A 13,236-nucleotide genomic window follows, 5' to 3' on the forward strand; every position below is an offset into this window, starting at 1 on the left:
ACAAACTCCATCAATTAGTGCCTCTTTCACATGTTCTTCAGAGAGACGCCCTCCAGAATGGCTTAAGGCCTGGAACTGAAGTGGCACTAGACTGTGAGAAATGTTTATTAGGAGATGAAACCCAATAAACGAATGTCGTTTTTGTAAATACACAGCTGCTTAGATACTCAGTGAACTGTACCGACCACAGCCGCCTCCTTTCAACCCTCCTTCAAGAGACACTCATAGGTTTCACGATATTAATGATTTTGTGTGTAGTATATTTTCCAAAGGACGTTTCCTCGCAGCTCTAGGCCTTAATACTTCACTAACCAGCCAATCTACATCAAACGTCGTCCTTTTGATAGCCCATTGCTGAGAGAATCACAAATATCCTATTGTACTGTCTGTTACTGGATATTTTCGAGGGGATTTCCGATCTCCAAATACTAGTGAATGTGACGTATCTCCTGAGAAGACTCATGTTTCGTAGGCCGTTTCCAGTAGATGGATGACGACACCACCTGAGCACAGTTCTTGGAAACATCTCCGTCCACAAAAACACTTGAACATGACACTAGATCACATGATCCCACCCAGCAGATGTTTTTTTGATTTGTTCTCTGCTGTTTTTCTTCAAGTTAGTCTTCTCTGAGTTTAAGTTTTGAGAACTCTTGCACTAAAGGGCTTTTGGAGTTGAATATGTATCGCCAACCCAAAGTGTCAGTATTATTTAGTTTTGTACGTATGTGTCTGAATGTTATAAGTGATCCAACAGCTTTAATATCTATTTGATATTTGATAGGCAGATATGCCAGCAGCATTTGAAGATGTTGTTCAAACTATTTTAAGACTCTCGTCTTCAGGTTTATTTCATTCTTTGCTTTAGGCGCAATGCTTCAGTGGAAGGCTGTTTTTAAGGAAGTCCCAGTTTGTTAAACGCTTTACGCGCACTTTTCTATCAAGTGGTAACTTAACAGTAAATGTGCATGGTGTCGCATTTATGTTGTTATATATATATACACCTTTTCTGTACATCTTTATGAAAATACACATTATAAAAAAATAAAAAAAAAGTTCCTGGTTAAATTTTATTGCCCAGTTACTAAATGTCTGTTGTGGGATATCGCACAAATTCTTGGAGATTGCAAAACTCGTAGGATCATCTTTTTTTTATATAGAGTTACAGACTGTTTCACATTAAACACTTCATGTAAACTTCTTAAAATATGAGACAAATACAATTCCTGCTGCTCTAAAACTATATTATAGTGTTATTATTTAGTGCAAGTCAATATAGTGTTGGTTCTGTTCAATTCAATAACTGTGTAAAGTTCAGTGTAATTTATACTTAAGTATAATTATTCTTAATTTATACAATTTGGTGTAAAAAATAATTGATTTGGCCTCCACATTACAGAGGTCCAATGGTTTTAACAACCATGTCCATGTTCGCCACAGTTAAAGTTTCACTAATAACACAAATTTGCATTCGGTCCATGATTTGACATTTTGTTTTAATTTTTTGTTTTCAATTTGTCGTTGATTCAGTCTGATGACTCCTGTGTTTGATCAGTTGGATTCTCCAGTTGGTTAGAGTCTCAAATAAGAACTGCACAGAGCAAATCGACCAGCACATCATGCTGTATGTTTTCTGCATGCAGTCAGTAATGACAACACAATATAATTTGCTTTTCACTGAGAATTCACAAATCGACAGCTTAAAATGTGAAATCATTCACATAGCTGAATATTGCACACTGTGCACAAACAGAACTCAATAAGCAAACTATGGAGGACCACATCAAATTCAACATCAAACAATTTATTGATGTTGACTGTAGTGCGATTTCCTACATTTAAACCTTAAGATTTTAAATTGATTAAAAAAAATCAGTAATTAAAAAAAAAAAAAAAAAATATATATATATATATATATATATATATATATCCTTAACTTATAGGAAATGTTAAAGATTGCTGGTTCTAAACTAGCGTGCAACTACTTGAAAACATTGATTTGTTTCTATTCATCTTTCCATTTCATACATTTGATTTTAATTCTATTATTTAAGCTTGTGATATGGAGTGGGTTAGTCAGTGCTTCCAGTTCTAACAGTAAAAACACAAGGGGCAGCACTTCCAACAGAATCTTCTTGATGACTGATCAAACAACACAAATCAGATGTTTTAGTACATGGACAGTTCTCTCAGTGAAAGTAGGTGCTTAACCTTTAGAATATATACTGTATTGTTCATCCGTTAAATACATAAAACCAACGGTCCGTTCGACCAAATACTAAATAAGCTGTTATATTAATTGTCCTACTTATTTAATGAGGTTTGCAACCTTATTACTGATATTTGTCTAAATGACATGTTGATATCCATGCCAGAATGAGTAAAAGGGATGCAGAGGGATAGCTCACCCAAAAATAAAATGTTTGATAACCCTCAAGTTGTTCCAAACCAGACTCACTTATGTGTAATGCAAAATATATATATATATTTTTTTATAGTACAAGTAGTACATTTGTAACTAAATGTTGGTTTGTAGATCCATTTTTCATAACTACGATGTTACCAAAACAAAAAAAGGTACCAAATACAACAGACTGTCAATGATAATATTTTTAATCTTTAAGATTCATTCAGTAAGTAGGATAACCATTTGTACAAAAAACAAAAAAAAAAACTCAGACGTGATTTACATCATGCGTGTGCTGGAAATGAAACAAATCATATCAGGTTCATTTGATTTATTCACCAATAAATGAATGCAAGGTAGATCTAGTGCTGCTCAACACTTAAAACACACCTCATCGTGTAAGGCAGTAAAAAGGCCACTTACAGGGGAAAGAATAATAAGAAAGAAAAAAAAAACACTTTCAGAGATCATTTTCAGGACAGATTGCCATAAAGCATTCATTCTCAACCTCAGCAGTTCTGTGGTTTACATACATCAGGTCATACAATGTACACAACACAACATCCGCACGTGCCATAATCCAAAATAAATACCAACACAGAAAGTACTGTGAGAAAATGTTGTATATATATAAAAAATAACCACTTCTATGTGATCACTTCCTCATATATGCCTCAAAACTGTGGGGAATTACTTTTGATTAGAGCAGTGGAAATCTTCGGATGCCTGTTTTTTTTTTCTCAAAAAATATTAGAAGCAAATCAACATTTCAAGATCTTCAATGTAATACTGACCTCTAAACCATCCCTCCTGCAAACATGGAAGACTGTACAGATCTTCTCCACACTTGCTTTTGAAAACGGAGTCACAGAATTAAAAACAAATCAATGAAACGCTCCTTGTAAAACTGTCGGCTTCATCTAAACCTCAAAGAATTCCTTAAATAGCAGCTAAATTAAAACCCAAAGGAATGTCGATGAATCCAGACTCGTGTCTTTGCTATAAGCAAATGTGGCCATCATCATTATCAATCGACTTTTCTCAGCCATCTTTGATACAATGAGCAGCATTTACAGTAGGACCACGAGTGATTTCACAGTAGGTGAACCGATTGGTTTCCATCACTCTTCTAGACGATTTACAGGACGCAGACGAACAGTTCTAGATCAGACAGAAAGTAAATGTGTGTGTTGTGTTACTGGAGTCGTGGATGCTGCTTTAGGCTTTTTTCTCTTGCAGGACTCGATGCAGCTCGTCTGCGTCCTCTCCTGTTTTCACGCGTATGAGCACTGGGACGGGTGTGTTTGGGTTCTTGTCATCCACAGGAGGGTTTGGCACACACACCACCATCACGTTGTTTTTGCCAGTTCGTGAGCAGGGCATGGAAGAGGACACCATGATGTTCAACAAGATGTTCCCTATAACAAAAAAAAAAAAAAAACCAGTGAGCACACATACATGATACGCCATGTGAAGCTCTGTTGTACAAACTAAAGCTGCATGACTTCAGGTCAGCATTTTTCCTTGCATTATGAATGGAAACTGCCAATTTTGATCAACTGAATGCGTCCCTGAAGTAGTATTTGCCTTACTCAAATCTAATGGTGTATTCACACCAAACGCAAATTATTCATGCAATTAGATTACATACAAAGTCAATGCAAAGACGCTAATAGAGGCGAATTCAAGGGAGACGATGTGAATCTATATATATATATATATATACACACACACAACTTTTTTTCTGTAATTTTGATCCAATAAATACAGCCTTGATGAGCATAAGAAACTCGTACTGATACCAAACTTTGGATCAGTGCTGTACATCTAATTAATTAACAGAGCTCAACTATTGTTGTAAATATTATCAGCCTGAAAAGGTTTCTCACAAGATTAATCTGTAATTGGATTCAATTGATGACACACAGATGCAGACACTTACCCAGGTTGGTGTCAGCTCGCACCAAAAGCTGAAGCTTGCTATCAGCCACCATCTTCAGATGCAGTGTTCCCACCCCCTTCTCCTTAAACTCTCCGTCCTTCTTATAGAACAACTTACACCTGCGGAAAAGATCATTTTGAATTATAAGATATGAGGATAGATGATGCGTTTAAAGATTGAGTGAAGGTACGTGATGTGTACTTTTTGGAGTAGAAGGCGTCTTTCTCCTTGATCTCTTTCACCACAGGAACAGGTGGCTCCTCTGATTCCTCTCCATTCTCATCTAAAACAAGAAAACAGTACATTTATGAGGAGAGGAAAAAAAAGTTATGTGAGTGCGCTATCATGATAAATGATGTATCATCTGCAAGTTCTACTTATTGATACTTAACCTTTTAAGACGTATGTCATCTTCAATAAAAAAAATGAATTACACTACATGCAAAAACACCCAAGAGAGCAGAAAATTTATATATTTTTGCACACAATGGATGCTATATAGTTGTTCTTTTAGATTTTTTGCAACCTTCAATTTGCACATTTTAAGTATAAAGTGCAATATTGGGGAATAAAAAATAAAATAAAATGCTATTTAAATATATTTATTTGAAAAGATTTATCCAAAACAAAGTAAAATTTGGAATTTTAAAAATTATAGATATCAAATTAAGATAGTTGTTAATTGCATCCTAAATTATTTTTTAACCTTAATTTTTTTTTAGCTAATATATATATTTTTTTTTTTACTTTTGCACATTCCTGAAATTACATTTCCACAGCATCTCAATAGAAAATGTTATTTTCTCCCACATTTAAATTTACATGTATAATGTTTTGACCATTACACAGAATTTCTCCATAATGGCTAGCATATGATGAAAAAGACCATAACTATAAACATTATAGAAGTGGAACAGTTCAACTTACGGGTTCGGATGCATCACGGTTTTACAGTCACTGTTTCAGTACGGTTTGGTATGTGATATGTATAGGAAAAACTATGCTGTCAAATGAAATTAAAGAAAATAATAATCTAACTACAAGCAACAGCACAAATAAATACAACAGAGTATACAAATAAAATAAGCAGTGATTTTCAGTTTTTTTTTTTTTTTTTTAGGTAGGTCTAACATTTTCTAGGTACAGAAATTTAATAATTATAAAATAGCATTGCATATTTGATTGTATAAATTAAAGATTAATCTTTATTAAAGTAAGAAAATCATCTCAATCATGAGCAGTGAGTGATTTCCTTGTTGTTAATGTTTGATGTTGTGATTTCTTAATTAATGTTAAGAAAGTACTGTCACTTTAAGAGAATAACTGATCCAGTAAGTTCAGCCGGCTATGTCTGCAATAATCACTCTTTCTAATTAGCATCTTGATATGCCACACCTGTGAGGTGGATGGATTATCTCGGCAAAGGAGAAGTGCTCACTAACACAGATTTAGACAGATTTGTGAACAATATTTGAGAGAAATAGGCCTTTTGTGCACATAGAAAAAGTCTTACATCTCATGAAGAATTTGAGCAATAACAAAAGTGTTGTATTTATAATTTTGTTCAGTGTACATTACAACTATTTATATATAGTATAAATTATATAAATATAAACAAACATGCAGTATATATTTTGAAAATATTTATGTGTATTTACATTATATTTTGGATGCGATTTATTGCTTGACAGCACTACTTGAAATACAAACTAAAAGACAGCATGTACAACTTTACAGTGTGAAGCTGACCTGGGAATGTGAATGAGTGTGTTTGCTGTATTAGTGACTGTGCTGTTCGTGTACCTGCAGTCTGGCTGCTGCTGGCTGCATTCAGAGAGGATGACACCGCAGGACTGACACTACTGACGGCTGTTCCAAACACAGACACGCCTGAAGAAGAGGAAAACAAGAACGAAGGTGCTCCGCTGGACGCAAGTGTGCCTAGCACAGAGCTGTCCACCTTTTGGCCAAAATTAAAGGAGACGCCTGGAGGAGCCACCGCTGCTGGTTTGTCTGGTGCAGCAACATCCTTGTCTTTAAATGAAAAGAGCTGTGGCGCTGCACTACTAACAGACGCGGTCACAGCAGCACTCATGCCAGAAACAGAAGCAGCTGTTCCGCTCGACAGAACCTGCTTCTGCTCCCCTCCAAACGACGTGCTCTCCGCCCCGCTTTCTGATGCACAGTTGCCATATTTCTTTTCGATGCTGGCCAGGTGTCGCTCGTAGTCACTGAAGATGGGGTTGAGGTCGCACAGGGGGTTGTCATTGACATGCTTGGTGATCCAGTCGCGCACAGAGCAGTTTAGTGCGGTGAGCTGCCGGTTGTATTCTTTACTGCTAGGGGCGGAGCCATTAGAGGTGACATCACCATCTGTGGGTTTGGAGGGGGTGGAGCTGTTGAACGTTAAGGGGCCTGAGGATGAAAGAAAAGACGTCAGGTGACTCTTTTTAATTAGCTAAGAGGTAATTAGTCTTACTCTTATAATTCAAATTCGGCCAATCTGCTGTTTTGTAAAATGTTAAGTCCAGTCTTTAAGAAAACCAATCAGATGAAAACATTTAGTTTAGGGGTGTGCTATATAACAGTTTTTGATTGTGGACGATAAAAATGTCTCCACGATCTGCATTTGAAGAAATATCGTAGGATCGTGCTACAGTGCTTGCTGTCAGCTGGAGTTCTGGTTCCTCCATATCAAGATACTGTACAACGCGACAGACATCCGCATTAGTGTTAACTCAACGATAGAGTTAATCTCACGGGACACTGCACTTATTCGCAGTCACAAAAGATTTGCATCTACTTTAGTGCTATTAAACATTTAATTTATGTGCTGTTCTGATGTGTGCTTTTTCTGAGGGGGCACAGCTGAAGCACTCGCACTAAAAACCCTGTCAAACAGCACTCAATTACTGGACTGTTAGCTTTTGCCCTAATACTGTCAAAACACACAAGGTTTACATATAGACTCAGCTATTTTTGGGACCGCCCGATCTGCCGCTGGTATCGGCGAATATGGCGCCAAAATTTTATTTTTTTACAGAACATATAATGCAGAAAAAAATGCTTGAAATTGTGTAATTACTTGGTTTGTCCAGGAGCGTTCTCTCCATGTTTGCTATTGGCGACCCAGATGAAACGCTTTAAAGCTTAAGTCTAAGGGTAAACCACTGAAAATTTTAACAGCCATATATCAATAACGGCGCGGAGAATCCATACCAAATTCAGGGGATCCCATCAGCTCGAGGAACCCTCTGAAATGCATAGAGTATATACAACTAGAGGCCTCTTTCGAATGAGACCATCCCCACATCGATAGCCCCCTGGGTTCAGGATTTACAGGTGATTAAATTAGCGGTCTGGTGCCAATCAATCTAGCGATCCCGGGGGCTAACGAGCTAAAGGGATCCCCCAAATTTGGTAGAGATTCGTCGGCACGTTCACAAGATAGTGACACCAGTCAACACTTTCACTTAAGTAAGGAGGTCTCTTGTTCAGGCAGCATTAAAGCGTTGTCTTATTCGACTGCAAGTGTCCTGCTGGATTCCAAATGAAAGTCCGCTATGATTCCAGTTCCAAGGGAACATAAGTGTTACATTCAAATAGAATTAAAGTGTAGAATACATGACTGTGAAAAAAACCACATAATATTTCAAATGATTTTTATGAACCAATTATTATTAAGTTGCTTAAAGAACAATAAAAAAAACAGCGTCATGTATGCATGCATTGTTAAAATAAAAAGGGCGGAAAACACACACAGAATAATTTTTTTTCATTTAAAAACATGAGATGCAGTGGGATGGGGAACAAAAACCCAACATAAAGTCTCGAAATATTTTTTGAAAATTTAATACATTAATTTTACATGTCTTTCTAAACATGCGGCTCTCTTGTGCGAGACGCGAGTCCAACGGTGTCCCTCTAGAAAATGCGCGAAATATGCGTTCTGTGTGAACGGCTTGGTTTCAGTTTTGATGTAAACAAGATCTTCTCCACATTGATGGTCTCTTTTTTTTTTTTTTGTGGCTTCAACTGGATAGGCTAACATAACCTTATAGTGCAATGCCACATACATCCTCATCGCATTTCGTGCGCCACTGATAAAGATCAATACTTCGTTTTTGCATTTGAATATGGATTTTTATTTTAAATTCGACAAATATTCAAAATTCGATTTCGAATATGCGATTTTTGTTATTGTTGACATTTCTAATCGGAAACACAGCCATGTTAAAGCCTGCAGTAAATATTTTGCATTGTTATGGCAGTCCACTCTGCTTAATGTTTTTCGAAAATGTTGCACTCCTGTTTGTCATTGTGCACGTAACTTCACGCCAATAAATCATCAGAAATATTGGTCTTTACATTCATCCTGCCTGTTGTCTGTGGATTTACCTATATTTGGTGTTATTTGCCGTATAAAACTTTAGACATACAAAATCGATTTTACAATCGATTCAATGAACACTTGTCTCTCAAATCAAACAGGATTTTTTTCACAAAAGTAACAACCCAAGAAAGCAAAGTAAACTGTCTCTCATTTGTAGGTTGCATTGATACCTAGCAGTGGATGCAAGTAAAACAGTACCTAATTTTTTTTCTTCTCACCTGAATTTCATGCAATAAACATGTTTTTGACAAAGATTTTAATTTGTTTGTGGTCTATATAGCCTGCATCAAAATTAAGTTTACAATTATGCGCCCGAAGGCACAGGTTGAAAACCCAGTCAGTGACGTCACGATATGCTAATTTGTTTAAATTCAAACCTACGTCATCACCATCACCAAAATGTTCCTTTTTTTTTTTTACATTGAAACTTGAAAAAAAATATATAAACTACCGACCCTTTTTTTTTTTTAAATTACTGTTACTGCAAACCAAAATATTAAAATAATATTATATAATAGTATAATAATTAATAAGAATCCATCCTGTTGTAACGAGCTTGAGACTTTAAAGCAGCAGATGCATGTGCGCTTGTAAACAGACAAAATCGTTCACTGGTGTGGACGCTGATATCGTTATCTTTATAGTTATCATCCTCGGTGTGAACAGTGCTTAAATAAGGAAAAAATCTTGGCAAAATCATGTGATGTGTTCCAGCCTTCAGGCTGTCAGTCAGTAATGGCCTATTTGCCTGTAAATAATATGGTCCAAAACATTTTCCAAATAGACACATTTTCTCTAAAACAGGAAACAGCTTTATATTAAATGCTTCAAAAGATGATTATGAGCATATAGTTTACTATGGCTCCCATGTCAGCAAGCGATTCATCATTGAGCTTATATACATTAAACAAATGGACTGCGACGGGGTGTAATAATTGACTCAAATATTTTTAAAAGCTATTTAAAAAGAGTCCATGTACTATATGTTGTTTTATGAATTGCAATTTCATTAATTTACTACTTTTACAATTCATAATTAAGTTAACAACCAACCAGTTACTCATTTTATTTCCTAGTCAAATCGAATTTCACTCAGATTTGACCAAAGGCAAATTGTTTATTTTGGACCTTGGACTTACCACTCACACCCAGTTCATGTAAAAGACTTACCACTGTTAGTTTTAGCAGATGTGGGAACATTAAAACCAGCAAAGGATGGGGCCACCGATGCTACGCTGCCATTGGTCAGGCTGGAGAGAGGTTTGAAACCAGCACCATTACCGAAGCCAGAGAATGATGTCGACCCTGTGGCCGGGGTCAGAGAGAACCCCTTAAATGCTTTGAAAGACCCTCCACTCTCTCCCTGTGACAAAACAGCAAAACTTAACTATAAAACACCCTACTGGATAACACATAACTGGATGTCATCTGGGACACAGAAGATGCGTTACCTCTGCTCCTACGTTACGACGCCTGGCTTTCTTGATGGCGCGATTCTTCATCACATCGTCACTCGCAATTGAAAACATTCCTGCCTGAGACCACAAGATATATATATATATATATATATATATATATATATATAAAATTAATGGTTAAAACAATGACCTTTAAGATACTTTGGAAAAGTGTGAAAGCCCATTTACGCCACTGAATGAAAAAAAGGTAAATGTGACATTATCTCGCAATATAAAAGAGATATAAATTTGCAATTGTAAGGTACAAAGTCATAATTGCAAGACAAACGTGCAATTCCAAGAAATAAACTTGCAATTCCGAAAAGTAAAGTCAGAATTGTAAGATACAAATTAACAATTGACTTTTTTTCTCGATTAGTCGACTACACTAACGATTATTTTTATTACAATAAATAATTAATCTAATGTTCTTTTTTTGATTAGCTAATGAATCCTTTGGATAACTTTACAAAAAAAATATAAGTACAACTTCCAATATAATATTTCAACCTTTATTCATTTTCAACCAATGCGGTTGAAGTTTTTACATTATACAAAAATAAAGAGGCAAAGAAAATTATTTTACTATAGTAAATATGAGTTTACGATAGCGCTTATAATTAAACCACAGTAGCCACAAATTTACAGTTGTCTGAGACGTCATGAAATGTTCTTTAGCATCACAAACCATAAAATGTAGTCAGGGTTCTGCTATGGTTTAGCATGGTTTCCAGAGATCTGGAACTGATTCGGGGTAGCTCGGTGGTTTGTGACTGTTGTCTCACGGCGCGCTGTCTTTTAAGGGGCCGTTCACATATCGTGTCTTTTGCGCGCTCAAGTTCGTTATTTCCAATGTAGGTGCGCGGTATGCACGCTCATAATGGAAACGACGCGGTCGCGACGCACACGCGAAAACAGGCGCGTCCGCACTGCATCGAGTTAAAAACATCTCAACTTTTCAGAATGCTGCAAGCGCACCGCGGGTCATGTGACAAGAACTAACCAATCAGCTTCATCCTTTCCAGTAACAACGTTGAAAGCTAAGCTAAGATGAAGGAACTGCTGATCATAGCTGTATATGTATTGCCATTTTGAAATAAATTTAGTAGCAGAGCTACTGCGAGCGATTTTTAGTGCTGCAAATTCATTTATCTTTTCTGAAATTTCTGTGTCTTCATGGAGAGAGCACGTCATGGTTGCTTAGCAACGGCAGATGCCCCAGGGGCGCAACTGCCCGAGCACTTTGGAAAGAAGGAAAAAGCGGCGCGACTAGTGTTATCCATGCATTTTTAGGCGCGATATGTGAACGGCCCCTAACGCGTGTTCGAAACGCCACGCCACACCAACACAGACTTACTTTATTTTTATTTTATCCTTACTTCAGCCGCTACGGGTGATCATACAAGTACCTTGTAATCTTTACAAGAATATCAGAATCATGCAATGAGCAAGTCTGCATTTATTAGACACTTAATAATATCACATCAGTTTGTTCCATCACATCTGCAGCAGAGACCTGAACCAGGAAGTTGGTCAACAGATCACACGGTAAGCAGTTAAACCGTAACACCGAAGAGCACCAGGATGTTTTCCTGTTGTGCCAGGATGTTTTCCAGTTGTGCTGCCGTGGTACACCATATCGGTTTTACAAAGGGAACAAAGGGCCATTGTATTTGGCCTCTGTTTAAAGTATTCCCATACTTTTGATAACAGTGGTCTCTGTTTTTGTGATAGAATGCAACTTTCTCAATTCCCAATATGCCATTAAGCGAAATGTAAACAGTGTGACGCGTCGACGCATTTCATGCACGTTGATGTATTTTTTTAGTCGACTTCAAGTCAAGTCACCTTTATTTATATAGCGCTTTAAACAAAATACATTGCATCAAAGCAACTGAACAACATTCATTAGGAAAACAGTGTGTCAATAATGCAAAAAACATCAACGTAATCGATGACGTCGACGCGTCGTTGCAGCACTAGTTTATAGATCGCAATTCTGACATTATACCTCGCAATTGCATATTTATGTCATGCAATTCTGAAAAAAAAGTCACAATAATCTTTTTTATTCAGTGGCGGAATCGGACTTCCATAGATAAGACTGTTTCCAATGGGAATGTAAAGTGGTTTGACAGTGAAAGTGTTCAGATGCAGAAAATTGTCACCTCCTCGCCTTCATCTTCCTGATCCCAGTTCCTGTCTGTCAACTCTTTTTCAGCAATCCGTTTGGCCATCACAGCTCAGCTGTCAAATACAAACATGTCAAATACAAATAAAACCAAGAAAGGCTAGATGACAACAGAAGGTAAAGAAAACTTGCTTAATTAAAAAATGCCTTAATTTTCTTTAACCACATAAGTAAACTCAAAGATTATATTTAAAACTTGCCTATTTTTGCTGGCCAGTTCTGTTAACTAGCTTTACGCGACATACACAAGCAGGACCAGTTACTGGACCAATATTCAAATATCAACAGACAAGAAACCCGATTTAGTCTTCTGTTCTTGACCGTACTATTAAATTTGACCCATTAAAGACAAGACAACATTCAAACCTTCTTTATAATAACTTAAACGACCCAAATACTTTTAGATACTAACAACATGACTCGTTATTTCGGTATGGGTAAGGTTAACGCAATTTATTTGAATGAAGTTACAGATTGCGCAAACTACCGGCAGATGAATATTAGACAGATCAAACATGATTTTAATCGCTTAATTTCGGACTCTAATGGCCTTATATTACGTACATAGTGTGCTGATCTATTGATGCGATACATTTATGTGATTATGATGCTTTAAATGTGCTCATGACCAGCCGGTTGTTGAGTAAATATGAATATGATGTAACACGGACCAGTGTGAAATAAAACACTATTTAATGAAGAATTACACATAACGTTAACTGTTACCTCACACTGTCTCCCGCCAACGGTTCGCGCCACACACACAGTATCAAATGTTTGAATGTTGACCGCGGGAATCTCGTGCATACAGGAGGAGAAGGCTGTCTATGGGAGAAGGCCGCGCGC

General features: G+C 36.8%; 1 protein-coding gene across 1 annotated transcript; it reads right to left on the reverse strand.

Moving 5' to 3' along the window:
- Positions 1-3,619: 3,619 nt before the first annotated feature.
- Positions 3,620-13,212, reverse strand: LOC132105957 (nuclear pore complex protein Nup50-like). The gene is made up of 8 exons (XM_059511532.1): positions 13,117-13,212; positions 12,368-12,446; positions 10,194-10,277; positions 9,913-10,105; positions 6,153-6,764; positions 4,551-4,632; positions 4,350-4,468; positions 3,620-3,825 (listed from the first exon to the last, which is right to left on the reverse strand). Exons 2-8 carry the CDS (start codon positions 12,434-12,436, stop codon positions 3,626-3,628), a joined length of 1,359 nt encoding a protein of 452 aa, XP_059367515.1. The 5' UTR covers positions 12,437-12,446; positions 13,117-13,212; the 3' UTR covers positions 3,620-3,625.
- Between the last annotated feature and the right edge of the window lie 24 nt (positions 13,213-13,236).

The sequence above is a fragment of the Carassius carassius genome, chromosome 26 (assembly GCF_963082965.1).
Source record: "Carassius carassius chromosome 26, fCarCar2.1, whole genome shotgun sequence".
NCBI lineage: Eukaryota > Metazoa > Chordata > Actinopteri > Cypriniformes > Cyprinidae > Carassius > Carassius carassius.